The following is a 22,675-nucleotide window of genomic DNA, read 5'->3' on the forward strand; positions in this document are numbered from 1 at the left end:
TATTAAAATTTTTTGGGACAGCACTGTAGAGGGAGTGCCCCCGTTTGTTCAGGTAATACATGGCTGTAGTGCCGTCCGTTAGAATCCGCACTGTCTTCCCTTGCAGTTGCATTTGAAATGCCTTGAACACTGCTAATAGCTCCAGTAAATCTATATGGTTGGATGCTACTTGAGGGGACCACACTCCGTGCGCTGTCTGCTGAAGCAAGTCAGGCGGGGCGCCCCTTCCATTCTCCTCCCCCCCCCCCCCCCCCCCCCCCCGGGAGATGCGTCTGTCGTGAGAGTGGCTTCCACTGGCGGGGTGGTGAAGGTTTTCCCTTTCAAGAGGTTTTATCTGTAACGCTCACCTGATTCCCGTAGAGGCGCCGGTCTTGACTGGGCGTATACCGTATCTTCAAAGGTGATGTGTAACACACGGCTGGCTCTTTGGGCTGGACCTCTGTGCACTGTATGTCTGGCTCGAAGGGTAAGATGTCTTAGGTAAGTGAACGCCGTGCTCTCCATCTGCCTCGAGGCAGGGTGCTGTAACCAGTTTCTTCACTGGATAAGGGGAGCAGGCCTCTTGACTTCAGAGGACTGCTGTCCGTCGTTTACTGCAGGAACGGTAAGTTTCGAGTAATTCTAATGTCTTTAAAGTCTTTAGTAATGATGTCTCTTGTTTTGCAGGGTTCCGGTGATGGCGGATGGCGGGCTGAAGTGAGTTGAAGATGGAGCCCGTGTGATGAATAGAAGCGCCTGGAAGCCCGTAAGTAAGCGCTTGTTGCCTGCTTCACGATGCGCTCTGTCTTTTTATTTTGCAGGTACAAGTTCGGGGCGGCTGCAGGGTGCCGGAATACCCACTGGGTTAGATGTGGAAAGGAGTAATGGCACGTGAGTATTAAAGTTCCCCAATGTCTTTAAACGCACCTTGTTTTGTCTTTCAGATGCGGGATGCAGCGCCGAAGGCCTCCGGAGCGTGCGAAGAGTTGGTAAGCTTTTGTCTTTCAGATGCCGGAATGCAGTGTGAAGACCTCCGGAGCGCACGAAGAGTAGGTAAGCCTTTGTCTTTGATGCCGGAATGCAGCGCGAGGCGTTGGTGACAGCCGATGGACCAGGTAAGTGAAGAGCCGTCACTGAAGACCATAATGCTAACCTGTTCTTTCTGGTCTTTATAGGTGTTGCTGATGACTGGATTCAGAATGGTAAGCCTTTTTCCTTAGGCCCAGGATCAGATGCAGAAGACATGATGAGCGTTCTGCTGCTGAGGATGCAGAATAACGCAAAGCAAGATTCATCCATCGGGTGTGGTTTAAATAGCCTCCTGTAGTGCTTAGGTGTCTCCTTCCACAGCCACGCCTAGGTAAGAAAAGAGTTCCTGCTTTCCAGAAGAGTTCCAGTGTTCTGAATCTAGGGAGTGGCTCCTGCCCCCACCCAACAGTAAAAGTAGTTCCAAACAGAAGAGGATCAGAGACTCAACTGGCAGGCAAGTAAGCAGCATGGTCTGCTGCAGGTAAGTCCACCCAAGCATTATGAGCCCGGCGCTTCCAGCGCTGGGACTGGGCATATTTATGAGCCTGGTGCCACTGGCGCCAAGACTGGGTCCAAAAGGTCCCAATTGGGACTGGTTGGCACTCGGAACCTGGGTTATGGATCTGCTTCCAAGGAAGTTGGGAAAACCCTGACCTTTTGGAAGCATAGATCATGACATTATCTTGACCACTACTGCAGAGAGAACGAGGGCAGGCAAGACAACTACCAGATCTTGCCATTCTCCGCTGGCCTGACACCAAAGGCTGTTGAGCCACTCATGCATGGGACGCATGCGCAGCCGCGGCACCAAGTATATGTGCAACGCCATCATTCCTAGCAAGTGCATGGCCTTGCGCACCGTCACCTCCCGACTGGCTACATATTGAGGAATCTGAAAAAGCATGTTCTGAACCCTCTGAGGGGAAGACGAGAGTCTTCCGTCTGAATTAGAGCGCCCAGAAATTGTTTTGTTTGACTGGGGGCTAGACTGGATTTCTTCGTTGATTGAGAAACCCAGACTGAAGAGAAGATCTACTGCTTTTTGGGTGTTCAATCAACATGTGTTGTATGAGTCCCCCGTGATGAGCCAGTCGTCAAGGTAAGGGTAAACTGGGACAGATAGTCAGCGCAGGTGTGCTGCAGCCACTGCCAGGACCTTGGTAAACAGCCTTGGCGCCGAGGCGATGCCGAAGGGGAGTACCTTGAATTGCTAATGCCTGTCCTCTATCATGAACCTTAGATATTTCCTGTGCGCGGGCAACATTGAAATATGAAAGTATGCATCTCATGTCCAATGTTACCATGTAGTCCCCTGTTTCAGCAGTGGGATCACTTCCTGTAGTGTTACCATGCAAAACTTCTGGGGTTTTATGAACTTATTTGCTGGGCGCAGGTCTAGAACAGGGTGCACGGCAAGGTACTTTTTGGGTACAAGGAAATACACTGAATACATACCCTGGTTTACCTGAAGAATAGGGACGGCTTCTATGGCGTCCTTTCCCAGCAGCGCTTCCACCTCCTGATTCAGGATCTCCAGATGGTCTGGTGAAAGACACTGAGCGCGGCGGTCTGAATTGTGGCAGTCGGGCGAATTCCACGCAGTAGCCGTGGGCGACCGTCTTTATGACCCACTGGTCTGAAGTTATCCCCTCCCATGCCGTGAGGAAAGATGTTAATCTCCCCCCCTAACACCCCCCCCACCCCCAACTGGGGTGACATGGGAGGGGGATCTGGTTGTCATTTTTGACCAGAGGCTTCGACTCCTAGGATTGGGGCCTCTGCCGCGTCGCTGACTCCTTGAAGGGTAGTAAGCGGGGCTTCCTGAAGTTAGTCCTGTGTTGAAAATCCTCGTGCCATAGTTTTGACCTGCACAGGACTGCCCTCGAAAGGATAGCCAAGTGTTATTACCTCTCTGGGGGAGGAAGGTGTGATCTGTTGCAGAGACTTAAGTCTCGTGCTCTTTCTTGGCTGTTTCCAAGGCCTAATCAACTGCTTTCCCAAAGAGGTTAGCTTCCTCTTGCGTTTCGGCTTTAAACCCTGAAGTACGCAGCCAAGCGTGTCTTTTTAGTGGGGTCCCTTGGGCCAGAGACCTGTCTGCTGTTTCAGCCGTGTCCAGGGTGTTTTTAATCACATTCTGGTTCACTGGTCTTCCCTCAACTACAATAGAGAGAAGAACAAGTTACTCCTTACCTGGTAACGTTCTTTCGATGGGATGTTCCTTCGACGTATTCCTTATCTATGATATTTGTATCTCCAGCTTCCTGGCCTCGGAAAAAAAATGTTCCCCAGTAGAGGGCGCTGTGCGTCGACGTCCGTCGAGTAGGTGTTTGACAGCCACCGTATCGACGCCGACGTCATCATCATCATCATGCCTATAAATGGCCACGCGCAGCGTCCGTTGCTCAGTTCCGTTTTGTAGAGTAAGGTAGTTATTGCATGAATGGTTACTACCCTTGAAGGAGCGCAAGCTGCAACCACAAGGGAAATGTTACTGCGGGGATGGATGGGAGGGGCAATAAGGAATACGTCGGAGGAACATCCCATTTAAGAATGAAGAGTGTAACACAGCTTTGCCAAATCTAGTCTCTTGACTAGAGGAATCCAGGCTATAAATTTTGGTAAAGGTATGTGCGGACGACCATGTGGCAGCAGCACATATGTCTTGAATTGGTACCCCTCTTTGAAGAGCTGAGGAGGCTGCGATACCCCTGGTCGAATGATCCCTTAGATTTTGAGGGGGCTCTTTCCCTGTCAGTTTGTAGCATTCCAGAATGGCTAAAATAATCCATCTTGAGATGGTTTGTTTGGTTATTGGTAATCCCAACTTATGTCCTGCGTAACCTACAAATAGTTGGACTGCTTGTCTAATTTTAGCAAGTCTACTATAAAAACTCAAGGCTCGCTTAGGGTCCAGCCTGTGAGTCTCGCTTCCTCTTTCCCCGGATGGGGAGGAGGATAGAATGAAGGTAAAGTAATCTGAGTAATGTGAAATTCAGAAACTACCTTTGAGAGGAAGTTAGGCTTCACCTGTAGAACGACTTTGTCCTTGTGAAAAATTGTATGAGGAGGTTTCCAAGATAGGGCTTGTATCTCGCTAACCCTTCTAGCAGATGTTAATGCTACCAATAAAACAGTTTTGAGGGTGAGAAACTTCAATGAACAAGAGTGGAGTGGTTCAAATGGAGCACCCTTTAGGAAGTTTAAAACTAGATTTAAGTACCATAAGGGAACTTGGAATGGTCTTGAGGGTAAACATTAGTTAGACCTTTCAGGTATTGTATTACCAATGGAATTTTGAAATATTAAGGCTCCTCTGCAGTGCCCTTAAAGATCGATAGCGCTGCGAGATAGCCCTTAATAGTGCCAACTTGAAGGCCTGAATTTGCCAAATAAAGTAAGGATAACACCGCAGGTGTACCACATGAAAAGGGTTCGATCTTTTCTCTGCACCAGCTGCAAAATTTATTCCAACGGCAGCGGTATAGAGTTTTAGTTGCTGGCCTTCTGGCCGAAAGCAACACCTCAATGACGTCATCTGGAAGGTCCCAATCCTTGTACCTCAACCTTTCAGATACCAAGCGTGAAGGTTGAGGGTCTTGATGGATGGAGAACCTGACCTCCCTTCTGCGAAAGAATATCCTCTGCACGGTAGACGAATTGGAGGGTGGATGGACATGTCCAGAAGGTCCGGGTACCACGTTCTCCTGGCCCAATCCGGGGCAATTAGGATCATGGTCTTCCGAAACTTTCTCAACCTCCTGATCATTTGAGGAATGACAGGGACCGGAGGAAACGCGTACAGAAGTGGGAACTCCCAGTCCACTACGAACGCATCTCCTAGAGCTCCTCTCTGGGGAAATTCCCTTGAGCAAAATCTTTCGCACTTCCTGTTGATACTGGTGGCGAACAGATCCACTTGAGGGGTTCCCCAAAGGGCGAAGATCTCTTGAAGGACTTGCTGAGCTATCTCCCACTCGTGGGAGACTGTTCTGCCTGCTCAGAGCGTCCGCTGTCAAATTCTTCTCTCCGGCTAGGTGAATTGCCGATAGAGAGATTCCTTCCTGAATTGCCCAAAACCAGAGCTGCATCGCCTCTCTGCACAGTGGCAGTGACCCTACGCCTCCTCTTTTGTTGAGGTAGTGCATGGCCACTGTATTGTCCGTCATTATCAGGACGTTTCTCCCCCGTACAGACGGCAGAAAAGCCTTCAGTGCCAGTCTGATGGCTCTCAGCTCCAACAGGTTGATGTGTAGTCTGGACTCCGATGGAGACCAACGACCGCTGATGGTCAAGTCGTTGGCATGGGCTCCCCACCCCGTGAGTGAGGCGTCGGACTACTGTCATCTCCGGCCATGGTTGCCAAAACAGTTCTCCTTTCAAGATGTTCTCTGGATAGGCCCACCATTGAAGGTCGTGGGCTACCTTGTCCGGAATCCGGAGATCTGTCATCCTCCCTGAGAATTGTGACCACTGAGTCCTCAGTGCCCACTGAAGGGATCTCATTCTCAGGCGAGCCTCTGGCACAAGGGATATGCAGGATGCCATGAGGCCTAGCAACCTCAAAAAGTCGCAGGCTGGGAGACGTTGGGCATTTTGAAACCTGGTGACCATCTGCAGAATATCTTGAGCCCTCACCTCTGGTGGCGAGGCTTTTCCCAGGGACGTGTCCAGGACTGCTCCAATGAACTGGAGTCTGTGATGGTATCATCTGTGACTTCTTTAAATTGAGGGAGAAGCCCAGCTTGTGAAGGAAGTGGCAGACATAATCTAGTTGGATCCAAGCTTGTTCCCAAGACACTGCTCTGATCAACCAATCGTCCAGGTAGGGGTAGACGTGAATCCTTTAGACTTGCAGCCACAACCGACATTAGCTTGGTGAAGACCCTCGGGGCGGAGGTCAGCCCAAATGGCAGAACTCGAAATTGAGAGAGTTGCCAATTGCGAACCTCAGGTACTTCCTGTGCTTGGGATGGATTGGCACATGGAAATAAGCATCCTGAAGGTCCAGAGATACCAACCAGTCCTGAAGCTGGAGGGCCTGAAGTTACCATCTTGAACTTGTCCTTCCTGAGGAACTTGTTCAAATCTGCAATCTGCTAAATCCAGGATGGGTCTCAGTCCTCCGTCTTTTTGGTATGAGAAAGTAGGGTGGTGGGGGGGGGGGGGGGTCAGATGGTGAGTTAACCTGCCCCCTACAGGTGTCTTGTGATGGGAGACCTCAGAGTGGTTTGGGAGCGGCTGATGCAGTTGCCGAAGGTAAAGCGGCTCCTGCGGCTTTCTTTCCTCTACCCCGTCCACCACGGGTACATTTTCCTTGGCCTCTTTGAGCCGGCCGTCCTCTGCCTCTTCCATATGAAGAATAGCGAAAGGACCTTCCTCTCCAAGAGGATCCTGAGGGACGAAAATTAGTTTGGCGGATTGCAGCTCCTAGCGACTTGGCTGCTGCTTTAGAGGTTTGCAGTTTTTCCAAACTGTCATCCGCCTTTTTACCAAACAGGGAAGAGCCGTCAAAGGGCATATTTAAAAGTCTGGCCTGTACTTCAGAAGCAAAGCCAGACTTTCTCAACGACGCATGCCTGCGGATTGTGGTACTTGCTGCCATGGCCCTGCTGATACTGTCAGCAGAATCAATGCCAGTTTGAAGGGATTCACACATTGCATCTTTACCATCTGATATTTAAAAATGCGTCCCTTTCTCCTTCCTGGAGGCAGCCAGCCGCTGATGCACACTGCCAAAGAGTATGGCTGAACCTAGTGAGCGTACAAGTCACATTAATAGATTTTAAAGCCATGCTACGGGCAGAGAAGACTTTCTTAGCCATGCCATCATATTTTTTTTATCATCCCTATCCTGTGTTGCAGTGGGGTATGCAGATGTACTGCCTGATGAAGTTGCAGCCTGGACCACCAGACTCTCTGGAGTAGGGTTTTTAGATAGGTATTCAGGGTCAGAAGCAGATACCCTATATTTCGCTGACAACTTCTTGTTAACCGCAGGGATAACTTCAGGAGTTTCCCAGTTAGTTAAAATCTTTCTCTGTAAGGCAGAGAAAAATGGAACCACAGGATCCTCCTGTGGACCTTTATCCAAAATGTCAGTGAGGTCATCCTGCTGAAAAACAGGTGAAGGTGCAGACCAACCCATGAATTCTATGATTCGTGACATTAGGGTTCTATAAGGGGTTTCAGCATGTTCCCCTGGGTCTAATCTGACAAATTCCACTTCAGGGGAAGTGTCTAAACCACTTGCTTCCTTTAATACATCCTGAAGGTCTTTCAACCTTCTTTCCTCAGGGTCAAAAGTCTCTGGTTCAGGTGATGTGGTCCTCAGATGAAGAAAGGCCTTTTGACCTGCAGAGTCTTCCCTTTCCTCATAAATTAGGTTAAGGGGGGGGGGGGTGTTCTGAGTGAAAAGGGATAAAACTCATTTCTAAAGCAGAAGGAGCCATCATCACTGGCCTTGAAAAGGTCGATGTCGTCGACACCGATGTAAAAATCCTCGAAGGCGCCATGAAAGGCGTCGAGAAAACTGGAAGAGTCCCCGTAGAACTCGAAAGGATTGGAACCCTGCTCGAGGATGTCAACGACGCTCTCAGCGTCGTGTCGGAGGCTCTTGGCCTAACCGTTGGCTGTGGCGTAGCCGTGGTTTTTTCTTTTATCGGCATCGACTCAATCGACGGATGCGAAGAAGAAGAACCCTTCGATAACGGCGTCGATCTATGATTCGAAGGGGCTTTCGACAAAGGTGTCGAAGATGCTTTACTTCCCGATGGCTCATGGAGCTTTCGGGTCGACTCTTTCGCCGGGTGCTTCGATTCGCGGCGTTTAGATTTTTTGGGCTTTTCACCCGGGGTATCACCCTCAGCTGACTTCAAGGGGGTCGAGGCCGCTTTCTCGAAGACGCTTAGCATCTTTTTTCTGAATTCCTCCCACTCAGCCTGAGAGCTGTGTTTTGTGGGGCAATGTACTCTTTCAGGGGAACTAGAAGACGACGGAGATCTTCTAAGTCTCTTTTTCGAGCGTCTAGACCTCGACGAGTGGTGGGAGCCACTGCGAGACCTAGACCGAGAATGCTTTTGACACTGAGGAGACATATGTCAACTCTACCGCGGAAACTTTCGAGGAAGTTAAAATTGACTTACCTCTCTCAAGCTTCCCCTTACGCTCCTTCAAGGCTTTCACCGTCATGGATAGGCATTCCTCACACTCCGAACACTGGTGTTCGATTCCCAGACACCACAAACAGATCCTGTGAGGATCCGCCAACGACATTTTCTTCCCACAGTCTCGGCATTTTTTTTAAACAGGACCGAGGAGTCGTCGGGTCAGAGGAGGAAGCCATCGAGTAAGAGTTGGTTTTCTCGAGGAAATATGAATATATTTCGACTGAGCAACGGTATTTCGAGGCACACTAAGCGCGGGAAAACGGAACTGAGCAACAGACGCTGCGCGTGGCCATTTATAGGCATGATGACGTCAGCGTCGATACGGTGGCTGTCGAGGAACACCTACTCAACGGATGTCGACGCACAGCCCCCTCTACTGGGAAAACATTTTTTCCGAGGCCGGCAAGCTGGAGATACAAATATCATAGATAAGGAATACATCGGAGGACACAATCCCTTCGAAGTTTGGATTTGACTGGTTCTGGAACCTCTTGGAGGCCTTCCTGAAGCAGGTTCCACTGAGCGTCATCACAACTTGCCAACAGCGTGGTATTTGCTAGTCGTGTAGAACGCGGACGCCGAGGCGACTTCTTTGCCTAGCGCATACAGCCTCTTGGATTCCTTGTCCGGAGGTGCCTCCCCTGTGGCAAGGGGTACCCATGCCCTTTTTCGGTTGGTAGTCACTACTGAAGAGTCTGGGATAGCGTGCCCACTAATGTATAGAGGGTCGGAAGGAGACGGCTGAAACAATTTTTCCACTCTTGGGTTCACTGCCCGGGTTTGAGCTGGTGATAGCAAGGAAGGAGCCAACCTTCTCTTGACGGAATTAAGGAGGGGAATGGCTTGGCTAGATGTAGGTTTTTCCTTAAGGATATCCTCTACAAATTCCTGCTCCGGTACAGCCTCTTGAGTAGAGATCTGAAAATGTTCAGCTGCCTTGAACAGAGTTGAAGTCCATCTGTCACCTACAGGTGAGGCCTGGCGAGCCGGGGTGCACGGAGGGTAATCCAGACATAAAACAGTGTTCTGATCTTGATGTGGCAGTATCCATGGGTCCGTTCCCTCTTGCTGGGTTTCTTCCCAATTGTCTGTGGCACCCTGCTGTTAGAAATGAAGCTTCATCTTCATTGTAAATGTCCCTATAGGTGTCCATGTGGACAATGTCTTCATGCTGGAATGAGACAGAAGGCTTTGACGTGTAAAGAGTTTGGAGTAGCACCCTTATTCGTTTTAGATTACCCAGTCGCAAGACGCTGCTGCAAATGCAGGGAAGGCTTTGGAACTGCGCGATCCGAGGAAACCCAATTTGACAGCCCTGTTGGCGCTCACCTTTTTCGACGAGGATGTCGAAACCGGTGTAGGGCTGTATGCTTAGTGAGATGCGTTTATACGCCCCTGTCGCCGGGTGTTGTCCCTGATGGGAGACCAGAGTCAGGCCTTAAAGGGTCAGGGACGGGCGTGGCAGACCTAGAAGTGTCCGCCTTGATGTCCATCACATCTGCAACGGATGTTTGGTCATCTGAGGTGACCCCGTCACTCTCAGTGGGTGTGGCGGTGGTAAGGGGGTTCCACCCGCGACATACCGTACACAGCCTACCGCTTTACACAGCTTCTTAAGGGTCATGGGCCAAATGAGTTTGCAGGCCGCACACCGCTTTTCGTCGTGCTCTACGGGGAGACAGGCGTTGCACATCCCGTGTTAGTCCTTCCCAGGATATGACCCTACACTTAGGGCAGAACCTAAAAGGAGTCCTTTCCATAGTGAAAGGGGAAGAGGACCAGACCAAAAGGGTAAAGAGGGGAAAGGAGGAAAGACCTACGAAAATATGGCCACCCCGACCCCACTCTCCCTGCTGTAAAGGTCAGCCAGAGGGCCCGACAATGTGGAAAGTCCGGCCGCCGGATCTTAAGCGCCGAATCCCACTGCCGTAGACTAATCCCCTGCAGTCTTTGTCGAAGATGTTCTTGTGACCGAAGTGACTTAACGGGTAATAACCGACAAGTCAGTGTAAGATGAACAATGTCTCTTCTGTAAGAGCTCTGCTATAGGGCGACCAGTTATCTGGGTGGAAAAAAAAAAAACTATCTGAGGGAGCTCGGCACCTGAGGGATTTTAGGTACACTACACTTCACGATAGGGATAGTGTTAGACACGCCTAAGCTGACGTCCCCAAGACAAGATGCAATATTCCGCAGTTAATAGATGTCGGACCATATGCACAACATGTGATTCTAAGCAGATTAACAAGCATCAGAAAAAGTTTTGCACCAAATTGGAGTTTCTATAGAAAATCACTGTAAGGTCACAAGCTGTTACACTTGTGGAAGGTAGAACTGATATCAACTCTAGCAAAATAGCTACTGCAAATCTCAACTGGGAAGAGCAAAGCTAAAGAGACTGAGCTAAGTACCCAAAGTCTGAACAGTACCTCTGGTTAGATCGGTCCCGGTGGCTTCTGCCTGGTTGCAGCAATGCAGATCCTGGGTTCCTGAGCCTCAGTCGTGGGGACAAGAGGGAGGACATCTGGAGCTACTGCAGCAATTCGGAGGCAGCTACGGGCTCTTTTCGGATCAGTGGCAATTCACGGTTTCAGTGCGTGGTAAACAGCACCACCGCAGATCTTGGACACCAGTTAGTCTGCCTTCACACCTTGAGTCCTGCACTCTGGTGAGAGTACTGGCTCTGGTCATCCTGCTTCTGAGAAGGAGACATTGCACTAGCCTACGGATTTCTTGACCCCTGGCACTCAATTTCTGCAGCAAAATTACACCATCGGGGAAGATGGTCCAGTGAAGTTGGTCTCTGGGTTAGTTGGACCCACTAACTCAAAGGAAGAAGTCATCCCTTCCGGAGCTCCTCTGTTGAATGGAAGTAGTTTCATCACAGCAGCAGGGCTTCACCTAGCAATTAAAAGGTCCAGGGGGATGCAGCAAGCTTTGTTCGCCATTTCTTCGTCGAGTGTTCTCCCCAGTGGTAGACTGCCTCTAGTCACAAAACCCTTCCCTTTTAAGCAGGTTTAACCCTTTGAAGCACAGCCTAGGCTGTCACTTAAAACAGCAGGGTGGCTGTTCTACAGGACAGCAATCGGGACTGGTTGCATACAGGCACTCCTAAAGACAAAGGACAGGAGTTTTGGGAACCTCCCTTACTTCCTGCACTTCCAGACACTGAAGCCAGAGGCGGGTTTCAGGACTGAAGCCAACCAAAGGCAAAACGTACAAAGGCTCAAACCTGGCTTGGCGCACAGAGTAACACCCAAAAAAGACCTCAAACAGAAAATGGTGCAAAGACTGGTGCCATTTTGACAAGAATGGTCACCCATGGGTGCTGTAATGCAGTTGAGGGTTAAGCCTGCGGTAGAAAAGCACAAAGGTAGGAAAAAGTAAACCACTACCAGCCATTTAAAGTAGTGAGGGTAACAAAAATGTTACGAAAAAGTAGGGCAAGTGGCTACTAGGTAACCCCCCCCCCCCCCACCCCAGCACTCTCAGAAGATGTGTGCTGGGCCTACAAAGAGGAAAAAGTAAAGAATTTCACTTTACTATTCTTGGGAACTGTAGTTCACACAAGAAAGGGTATTTAAACCATGAGCAATCTAAAGGATTTCTCAGTGACACTGGACTGAAGGTTCTGTGTGCAGCCATACAAAAAGCAGATGTTTATGGAGTTTGTCAAACTCCAAGTAAAGACACGAGGGCGTGAGAAAAAGGTCTCATTCATGGGTTAAAATTTAAAAGTTTTAAGTCCAGCAAAAAGCTGGGAGTCTAAGGTTGAAGGAATTAGCACAGAAATGAGAATTCTCCCCAACAGCCTTGCTTTGTGGCTTGCTCATCCCTAGCAGCTCCCATTTGCCTGCTATGCGGCGCTTGTCCCCGTTAGAGTGGCGTGGTACCCACGAACGGCAGGAAGCCTTCTCTTCTAGTTCTCTTGGGGACGTCCTTGTGGCAGACCGGCCCCTGTGCGGTGAGCCGGCTGGCTCCATGTCTTGCCAACAGCATAGTGGTCCCTTGGTCAGTTCCAAAACAATTAGATTCTCCCAGCCATCATCGCCCTCTTGTCAGATGGTTCAGCGTTTTAAAGATCCCTGCACCAATTATGCGCTCACAACCAGTATAGCACAGCTTGTGCTTCTGGTCTTGATCAATCTTTATAACGCCACTCAGCTTTCGACAGTACTTTTACATTCATGGAAAGGGAGATCTGTTCTTGGTGATTTATAGACCAGGCATGGGAAGGTATTCTTAGTAGCTTCCATGGGTGATTGAAGGGAGTTACAATATGCCATTAAGGCATGGGAGAATGGCAGAGGTATTCCTAAAAGGAAAAAGGGGATACCATGTCTGATCTGATGCCATGTCACTACATTGAGATAGGACCCCCCTCGCACCCTCCCAATGTGATCCTCCCTCAGTTGCCCCCGGGATCAGGTAGCAGCTGCAGTCTCCTGGTCACAAGGGCATAGGTCACTGCTGTGAATGGAGTGATGTCAGATTCATCGCATACTTAAGGAACCATATGGGCCTGAATCCACACGTTAGCTAAGTGAAAAGCAAGGCAACAGCCTATTCTACCTACTTTGCATAGGATAACACATTGAGACACCAGTACCTTTAGAAATGTAAACAAATTAGGAAAAATATTTCTTACTTGACAATGTGGGCATCTGTGGCTGTCCTCTCGAGCCTCTGGAGTTTTGTCTGTATGAATTGCCTTGGTTATAAGCTCCTGGAGGAGGGGCATTACTGTACTGCCCACTCCCTTGTCCTCGGTTGTCTTTTGGTATTACGTGGCTGGAACAAAAGAAAAATAGTTAACACTAGGTTGCCAAACAACCATATAGCTTACCAAGATGAATTCCTGGGCAAGGAATGTCCCACGTAACCCAACAGACATGGATTCCTACACAAATTGCCATAACCCCTTTGTGCACATACAGCTGGCTGACTTAAGGATTTTCAGAATCCAGCGAGGCATTCCGACAGTGGCAGTAAGACTTTAGTAAGCTATCCCAACTGCTTGTAGATTCCCAACTAGTAACAGTCCGTACTAGCTCAGGACCTTGCTAGTGTGGCAGAGCAGTCAGGCTCATCTTAAGAGGAAGATGTGAGATCTAGGAAATTACTCTAAATCTTAGACTGGCACAGCAAAGCAGCACTTCAATATATAACTTTTATATAAATGTGCATTATATTTACAGCAGAATTACATAAAATACTTCAGAGGTTTACAGGAGAACTTAGGAATACTAGATCATACACTTCAAAGGGCATCTTCACGCGTTTGTTAGCAGTTACAATTGTAGCAAAATTAGAAAAGGGAAAAGACAAGGTCATCGTAAGTGGCATCTCTGGACCAGACCTCCAAATACCTTTGTCTGGTGACGAAAGGTAGGTCAATGGACGGTGTCTTTCTGCAGCAGTCTCAAGGGAGGACCTGTTACACGACTTCGGCAACTTCTTGGTTCACTCTGGTTTTGACAGCACCAACAAAGGACATGGCGCGCCCATCAAGTTTCCTGTAGTCTCTCTGAATCGGTCTGGGCGAGTTGATAGAGTCTCTAGTGTCTCCTTACGGACGCAGCACAAATTTGTACCGATTCGGCCTTTCCATGACAATGTACGCTGAGGCAAGATTGTATGCAGTACCCTTTGGGTGCACTACAACCCTGACCACCTGGCAATAGGAACCCAACCTTTGGTATAAGTCTACTACACAGGTTGGTAGCTGTTTGGTAAGATTTGCACAGAACTGGCAAAATCTTCCTGATCTGGGTCAACCCCAGAATCTTTTGCTTTATTAGTGGGATATTTTTCCCTAATACCTCAGTGAGTGGGACCCTTTTTCCACACTTGCATAATCTCACTTTTTTATGGGCGTCATTTTTTAGACTCTCCATAGTGTCTTTTTAAAGTTATCCTCTAACAACTTACGAAGGGCTGGGATGCCCTACAGGCTCCCTTTTTACTTTCTTTTGCTAAACCTTGGGTGAACTACCGTTCAAGGGTAGGAAGGATCTTTGGATACCTTTTACATTTGGTTAAGTGAAATCAGCACACCCCATTATGTGGAGTGCCGGGGAGATACAATGTATCCCCTTTCACACTAAAACTAACTATTCTGTTACAGTAACAAGCTTACCTTCAATGGCTGGTGGCATCGACACCTTGGATTAATTTGGTGCACCTTTACCGTGGGCTGTGTTCAAAGCTGCAGTAAAGGGACCGAAGGGTGTCCATTTTACCAAAATGGCCCCAGTCTTCTTTTTCCGCCATTTTAGTGCTTGTTAGGGAGAATTCTCAGAAATGTGCCAATTCCCTCCACCTTAGAGACCCCCCCCCCCCCCCCGGCAACTTTACTGGATTTTGAGGACTTGATTTTTTTTACCTGGAGAGAGTGAGACCCTTTCCCCCCCCCACTCTCTCATGCATTTTAACGTGATTTTGAACACTTTCTTTTTGGTTGTGGAGTCTGACAAACTCCATAGTCATCATATTTTACATTGTGTCACACAGCACCTTCAGGGCAGTGGCACAGGGAAGTCACATTTTGGCAAGGTTTAAATACCTTCTCTTGGTTAAACTACTGTTTCCAAGAGCAGTAAAGTGAAATTGACTTTACTTACCATTTTAACTTTCTGCATCCCCTTTGTCTAGCGTCTCATGTAACATTTTTAATGTTACCCTTTTCTCACTGAGTGGCAGTGGTTTCGTTTTAACTATCATGGTGTGCACATACCGCGGTCGCAGCTACAGTAAAGAACCGAAGGGTGGAGTTTTTGTCAAAATGGCCAATTTTTTGCCATTTATTTGTGGAAAGGTCCTTCTTGAGATTTACTCTGCGCGCCAAACCAGGTTTGGTCCCTTTGTTCATTTTGCCTTTGGCAGGATTCACTAGTGAAGCCCGCCTCTGGCTCCAGGGTGTCTGGTGTGCGCCGTCCCAAATGGGTACTTGCTGATTTAGAGAAACAAAGTGTATTTTAGAGTGTACATGTACTATTATATTGCCCCCTTCTGAAGAAGGCTTACTCAAACTGACTTAAATTAATTGTTTAATAAAGAAACCTTGTGCAAAAGTTAATTTGAATACTTGTCACTGAATCTCTAACTCCCTACAGCTCACACTGAGCCCTCTTGAGATAAGCCTGACTGCTCAACATGCTACCAACCTGTGTACTACAGACTTATACCAAAGGTTGGGTTCCTATTGACAGGTCAGGGTTGTTGTAGTGCACCCAAACAGTACTGCATACAATCTTGCCTAACCATTTGTTTTGCCTGGGCTGTTTCAGGTAGAGTCCATCTAGCTGTAGATTTCATGAACGCAGCTCTAATGTGTTTTCTACTTGTGTGTATTGTATTTTGTAGACTATCGTCAGCGTAGTTGCAGCAAGTGAGGCTGTGTCTCTTAAGGATCTTGATTCGTTGAGCCATGTAAATGTTGAATAAAGGGGAGAAGGATGATCCTTGTGGTCCTCCGCATTAGGATTTGGTTGGATTTGAAAGGTTTGATCCATACAGTCTGTTCTGTTTGTAAGGAAGGATTTAATCCATATTAAGGCATGTCTGCGATTGCAATTTCTTCCAATCTCCTGATGAGGCTGTCGTTAACCGTGTTGAATGCTGCAGGGATCTAGAATTATCAGCGGGGTACTGTTGTCTGCGTTTGTCATCCCAGATTGAGAGAAGTGCTGCTTCTGTTCCGCTCATTGGTCTAAAACCTAATTGTGCCTGGTCCAAGAGTGACTGAGCAGCCAGGCGCATCTCAAGAAGGCCAATGTGAGCTGTAGGGTTGTTAAGTTTCAGTGTCAAGTATTCAAATAACATACTCAAGATTTCTTGATAAAAATATTTATTAAAAAACAGTCTGTTTTAAAATAAGCATTCTTTAGAAGGGAGCAATTGGCAATACAAATGCAATCCTTCAATTCAAAGTAAACAGATGCCCTTTTTGGATGGCACACATACCTCCTACACCCCGAGGTAACCTCAGTAGTTATGACAGTGGACATTAATATATCACTTTTCATACTTAAATATAATACTGAAGTTGTGGCAAAAAGGAAAAAGGTTAGGTAAGGAAACCATGGTTAAGTTTCTCAATCAGGTAACAACTTTTGAACCCCCTGATGTAATGCAGATTAACACTTTCCCAGCTATACAAGTTACATATGACTTTTTGGAGGGATAGTTAAAACAGAAGAATTTTCAGGGAGCCAGGACAGACAATGTCACTTGAGCAAAGTTTAGGGGAGCCGAGGCACTTCTTGAAGGTAAAAAATCTGGCACAATGTTAATTGTAAAAGAAAGCACTGTTGGGCCACAAGCTGCGAGGCTTGTGAAGGGCAAAGCTGCAAAGAACTCTGCAAAGGAGCAGCCAATGCAAGTCTCCAGTGAAAACAAGCAAGCCACACCCACACGGTAGGTACCCCTTAGTTCACAGTACAGTCGGTCTGAAGAAATGGTTCCAGCTTGCTTCCAGTTCTTGTTCCTGCAGATCCTGTTCTTGGGCCTAAGTCGTGGGGACAAGAGGGAGGTCGTCAGGGGACTCGTGGAATAAGACTTGGACAGCGGCAGCAATGGGCACAAAGTCAGCAGCACTTTGCGGTTTAAGCTTCTCACGAATAGCACCACTGCAGTTCTTGGACTTTTCTTGCTTCTGGGATCCAGCACCGTTGAGGTGGCTAAGGAATGGTCAGCCCTGTTTTGAGGGAGTCCAGAGGATCATCCTGGAGCTCGGGTCCGGCTTAAAAACTATGCATCGATTCAGGTGTTCCTGTTTCCTGGAACTCTGTTCCTGCAGCAGCAATGTACAGCCAGCTGAAAGGCGTTTCAGTTGAGTTAGTCTTGGGGTCGTGGTCCCACCAACCCAAGGGGAGAAGTAGTCTGTTCCGGGCTACCCTAGTCAATGTCGAAATAGGAGCTTCAGCACTGCAGGAGGGCTTCAGTGGGCAAAACAGTCCAGGAGTTGCAGCAAGCGCCTCTTCGTTTCGTTCAGTTCCTTCGTCCAGTGGTCGACTGCGTTCCTTGCAAATGACCTCACCTTTTATGCAAGTTGTTCCCATTCATTTGCAGCCTAGCTGTCACTCATAGCAGGGTGGCTGTCCTCCAAGGACAGCCAGCCAATCACCTTTGGGTGCATTCCTGTAACCAAGGAGACTAAGCATAGGGAGTTTCAGAAACATCCCTCACTTCCTGCCCTGCCAGACACGCTGGAGCCAGAGGCGGGCTTCACTAGTGAATCTGGCCGAAGACCAATCTAACAAAGGGACCAAACCTGGGTGCGCAGAGTAAATGTGACTGACCTTTCCAACAAGAAATGAAAAAAATACAACTGGGGACATTGACAAAATGAGCACCAATGGGTGCAATACTGCAGCTGAGGATTCAGCCTGTGGTAAAAACACTGGTATGAAAAAATAAACCACTGCCACCAGCCATTAATTGTAGAAAGGGCAACATAAAAATGTTACATGAAAAGATAGACAAAGGGGATACTAAGTAACCCCTCCAGCACCCGATTGTAAGATGTTGTGTGCTGGTTCTATAAAGACACAAATGTAAGTAAAGTCCATTTCACTTCACTGCTCTTGGAATCTGTAGTTTCACCAAGAGAAGGTTTGTAAGCCTTAGGGAAATTAAGACTTCCCTGTGTCACTGCACTGAAGGTGCAGTGTGTCACAATGTAAAGATGTCTATGGAGTTTGTCAGACTCCAAAGTCAAGAAACAGTTCAAATTACAGAAATATATGGAGTGGGAAAAGGTCTTTCCTGGTTAGAAATTAAAAGTCCTAAAGTGCAGCAAAAAGAGCTAGCGGTCTATAAGGTAGACGGGAATTCGCACATTTGAGAATTTGCCCCAACAGCCCCAGTCTTTTTTTGCCATTTCTTGCTTGCAAGGTCTGTCTTGGTTTTACTCTGCGTGCCAAACCAGGGTTAACCCTTTAGTTTTGTCTTTGGCGGGATTCACAAGTGAAGCTCGCCTCTGGCTCCAGCGTGTTTGGCAGGGGCAGGAAGTGAGGGTGGTGCCCAAAACTGTGCTTAAACCCCTTGGTTCCAGGAATACACCCAAAGGTGATTGGCCGGCTGGCTATTCTCCGATGACAGCCACCCTGCAGTGCGACTGACAGCTAGGCTGGAATGAATGGGCGAAACCTGCATAAAAGGAAAGGCTTTTTGGCTTGAAGGCAGGGTTGTCCACTGGACTAAGAAATCCAAAGAAGACCTTGCAGTGGTTTACTTTATCCTACTGTTAGGCAAGATTGTATGCAGTACCCTTTGGGTGCACCACAATAGCCTTGCCCTCATGGCAATGGGGACGCAACATATGGTACAAGTCTGAACTACGCAGGTTGGTAGTGTGGCTGAGCAGCCAGGCTCATCTCAAGGTGTCAATGTGAGCAGTAATGTGACAATTTCACAGTAGCAGTTATTCAAATAAACACAAGGTTTATTGATAAAACAATTCTGAATTTATCAGTCAGTTGTATACGCCTTCTTCAGAAGGGAGCAATATATATAGAGAACACTTACAATAGACTTCAAAACACATTGTTTCTCCAAATCAGATAACCATTGGGGATGGCACACAGACACTTCCTACACCCTCAGGTGACTTAAATAGCTAGGACATCGATTTATCACTGTTACATTTAGAGCAATACTGAGTTGGGTGTAAAAGATAATAAAGATTTAAAACAAAGGTTAACAAATCCTTCACAAACTGGTAAATACTTTTAAAAGCCTGCCAAAGCACAGTAAATTAACCCTTTCCTGGGGGAAAGGCCAAAGCACAAAGTCAGAGTTAAAGAAGAGTCTCAGGGAGCCAGGACAACCAATGTTAAATGCACTATGTCAAGGGGAGCTGAAGATCTTTGCAGGTAGGTAAAAAAAAAAGTCTTGCAAGGTTTTTAGAAAAGTTTGTTGAAAATAGAACACTTGAAGTGACAAGCTGGGAGGCTTGAGGGGCAAAGCTTTAGCAACGGAGTCCGGTGTAGAGTCCAGTCTGCCTCCAGTCCCCTGCTGTTACTTGTGGTGTGAGGAGCTGCACTACGTGGTCAGTCCTGTTTCTATTGCGACTGACTTCCACTTCAAAAATCTCCCTAGAGCGCGGAGCGGAGTCCGGTGTAGAGTCCAGTCTGCCTCCAGTCTGCCGCGCACCGCTGCTGAAGTTGAAGAAGCGGAAGAAAAACGTGTCTAGCTGCCGTCCTCTGGTAAGAGTCAACATGGTAATGATAATTGACGAGACCACAAACTCGTTTAAGAACGTCGAGCGCTCGTAGCCGTGGGGAATCGTCTGTAAACATTGAGCCCACGGCGGCGCCAGTAACAAAGGCACAAATTGAGCTGCTGCCTTGCCTCCCCTCTTCTCCGCCTTCCTCCCTCTCACCCTCCTCTTCCTCCCTTTCTTCCATAATTCCTACCCACTGTTCCCTTTCCCTCCCGTCCTTTCCTTCCCCTTCTCCTGCCCTTGTTCCGGCTCGAAAAGCCGACAGCTCGTTAAAAATGAGGACAGCCGATACAGACGGCGAAGATAAAACGGCTCCCAAAGCCTTAGCAGCTGTTGTGACGGCTGACCACCCGACCGAAAAGTGCTTGGCTAACAGCAAATCCATCCTTGATAAATGCAGCGTGCAAAGAGCCAATATGCACGACTCTAATTGAACACGATGGACCCAATATTAAAGCTGCAACTGCGCTGGATAATGAACGCTTGCTAGCATTAAATGGGAGAGCAGAGGCCTCTATAAATGCTGTGACCGATCTTCGAAAAGAGGCAGAACAAAATCTGTTGCCTCTACTAATCGATGTGCACACGGTCAATGAAAACAAATCAGCTCAGACGCTGGAAGTAAGTGAAATGGTGGAAATTGACACTGCTTCTTTCCAATCCCCTTTGATGTCACTGACATCGAACTTCTGGCATTAAAATTACCAAATGGAATAGGTGACCATGCAACCTTTACATTTGTTCCACCACTAACTACTGGCAATACAATTTCCAGGCTGTCTATTGATTGCCCTAATTCAAATCCATCCATGGAAACACAGATGCCAGTAATAGAAATGGGCAGAGGGCGACCAGAAACTTCTTGCATGCCACAAAATGAAGCTGCCCGAAATGCCAATTGCAATGAAATGGCTCTACCTGCAAATGATGAAGCAATTACAGCTGTAGCCGCAACTAGAAGTGCGGTGGCTGTTTCTAAGGCTGTTCCTAATGCCACCACTGCAGAGTCGGGTTGCCTTTCACACAACCCAGTATTCCATCACTTTTTGTCGAATCAAGCTCAGAAGAATAGCCTTCGAGTTGACCTGGCAGGGCGAGAAGCACGGCTCACAGAACGTCTCACAACAGACCATCAAATGGTGAAAGAGAAACTGATCAACAGCTTTACAAACGCCTCATCTAGTATGACTGCAAAAGAAAAAATACCTTCCAACTTTGAAAATAGAGGGATGCACCTGCAGCAGTCAAGGAATGACACCTTTAAAGCTCGAACTAGTACACCCTTTCAAAAAGAAGTCCATCTTCAGTCAGACACGATAGCAAATATCAACTCAAAATCAGTAAGGGATCATTCTAGTACTCTTTATCATCAACGAAATAAAACAGCAACTCACCAGCATGCTACAAACAAAAATAGAGCAAGCCAACCAGAAGAGCCGTCCAGTCAGGACATAAATTCAGACACAGTTAATAAAGAGAATCTATCAGTGGCAGCCGGAATACAGATTCATAACAATGTACTAGCAGCTACATCATTAGCTTTGATACCATTTACTAAGCTATATGAAACCCTAAGTGAATCAAAAGATCAAAACGTATTGCTGCAAAATCTGGTAACCAAAGTCGCGACTCTCCAAGAAAACAATGCTCATTTTATGGCAAGAGTTGATCGTGAAGCCGAGATTTCTTTCCAATGGCAAAACCGGCTAGGCGACCTTGCCATGAGAGACCATACCGACAAAACCGATCTAATGGAAGCGATCTTAGAAACACTGAAATGGGTCCGACACGCCGATGCAGCGAGATCCGTGGCCGTCGGAAGCGATCAAGACGGAAGACACCCACAGAAAGCAAGATGTGGAATTGAAAACCCAATAAAAACCCAAAACAAAACACTGCGGCACCCCGTGGAAAGACTAAAACCAGGAAAAGTACTGTCCAAAATAATGACGCCCCTCCCAAATTAGCGAGATGAATGAAGTGCCCTCCACAATACTTGATCCAACGGCCGCTGTTACTGTTCAAGACCTCAAGGAAGGCGCAACTGCGTCTGCAAATCAAGTGTCTAATTGCAACTCAGCACCAATTAATAACTTACCAAGTGCAGTCCCACTGGTTGAACAGCAAAACATCGCTGGTGTAGTTCCCATAATAGGGAAGCTTAACACTTTTGGAATTTTCATGGGGCCTGCAAAGACGCTTGAATTTTCACAACAGTCAAAACCTTGTGAAAAGATAACAAAAGTATCGCTTTCCAAACAGAATCTAAGAAAGAGAAAATCTAACGTGAGCAAAAACCGATCTAAAACTAAACAATTCGTGAGAAATCTTTCCACCCCTCAAAAGCTTAGTCTTTTTTCCTGCTGTCCACAAAACACTCAATTGGGCGGCATTGTGACAGTGACATCAGCTAAATCAGTGTCAAGCGCAATTGCTAATCCAACGGTGGTGGAAAAACCGAATCCAAACAAAAGATGACGTCTGGAGTCCGGATTGGGGGCAGATAGAAATGACTTAAGTGTTACCGACCTATGTGACCTCTCAACATAATCAGTTGAATCCGATGCAACAACGTCGCCTACACAAGATTTAGACAACTCACTATCGTGATGAGTCTTTGTCCAGCTGCGAAAAAAATCACAGCAAGAAAGAACAGAAAAAGATCAATATCCAATTACAAAAGCGACGTGCTCTACAAAGTCGCTCTTCTGGTCCTAACTCAAGTCAAAACGAGAAGAAAAAAAAGTGTAGCTGACCAAAAAACAAGGACAAGCACGACAAAGCTAAATCCAAAGATGACGGCTGCACAGTGGCGAAAACAAAATCTAATTAAAAGAACCATCGAATGCACCGCAGACCAAACAATCATTGGAAGGTCAGGCTTGAGAACATCTTTTCTGATAATGAAGTAAATTTAAATCGCAAAAATGTGATGCGTCTTCTACAAAATTTCCCCACACTAAGAACGATAAACTCAAATGACATTGCAATCGAATATATCGATGAAGACTCATTAGACAAAGTCTATTTACACATCAACTCTCAAGCTGTAGAAACACTAATCTCCGCTAAAGATGAATTGATGTTGTATGGCTTTGATCTAACTTTAGAGACCAAAAAAACTAAAAACTGTCTTGAAAAAAGACCTACTGAAGATCGCAAGTCTACACATGAACAAAGACGAGAAGCTCTCAGGAAACGATTCATCGTAAATGAAAGAGCAGAAAATGAGACTCACAACCTTCCACACAAAAAGCTTCCTCAAATTGCATCT

At 47.2% G+C, this 22,675-nt stretch overlaps 1 protein-coding gene across 1 annotated transcript in view; it reads right to left on the reverse strand.

The window, feature by feature from the left end:
* Window positions 1-22,675, reverse strand: part of XRN2 (5'-3' exoribonuclease 2) — a 376,513-nt gene that overhangs the window by 64,356 nt on the left and 289,482 nt on the right. Inside the window, exon 27 of the mRNA XM_069608066.1 lies at window positions 12,823-12,965. Coding sequence (XP_069464167.1) covers window positions 12,823-12,965 — 143 coding nt within the window. The remainder of the gene's footprint in view (window positions 1-12,822; window positions 12,966-22,675) is intronic.

Source organism: Ambystoma mexicanum, chromosome 4q (assembly GCF_040938575.1).
Source record: "Ambystoma mexicanum isolate Mex_15411 chromosome 4q, UKY_AmexF1_1, whole genome shotgun sequence".
NCBI classification, from domain to species: domain Eukaryota; kingdom Metazoa; phylum Chordata; class Amphibia; order Caudata; family Ambystomatidae; genus Ambystoma; species Ambystoma mexicanum.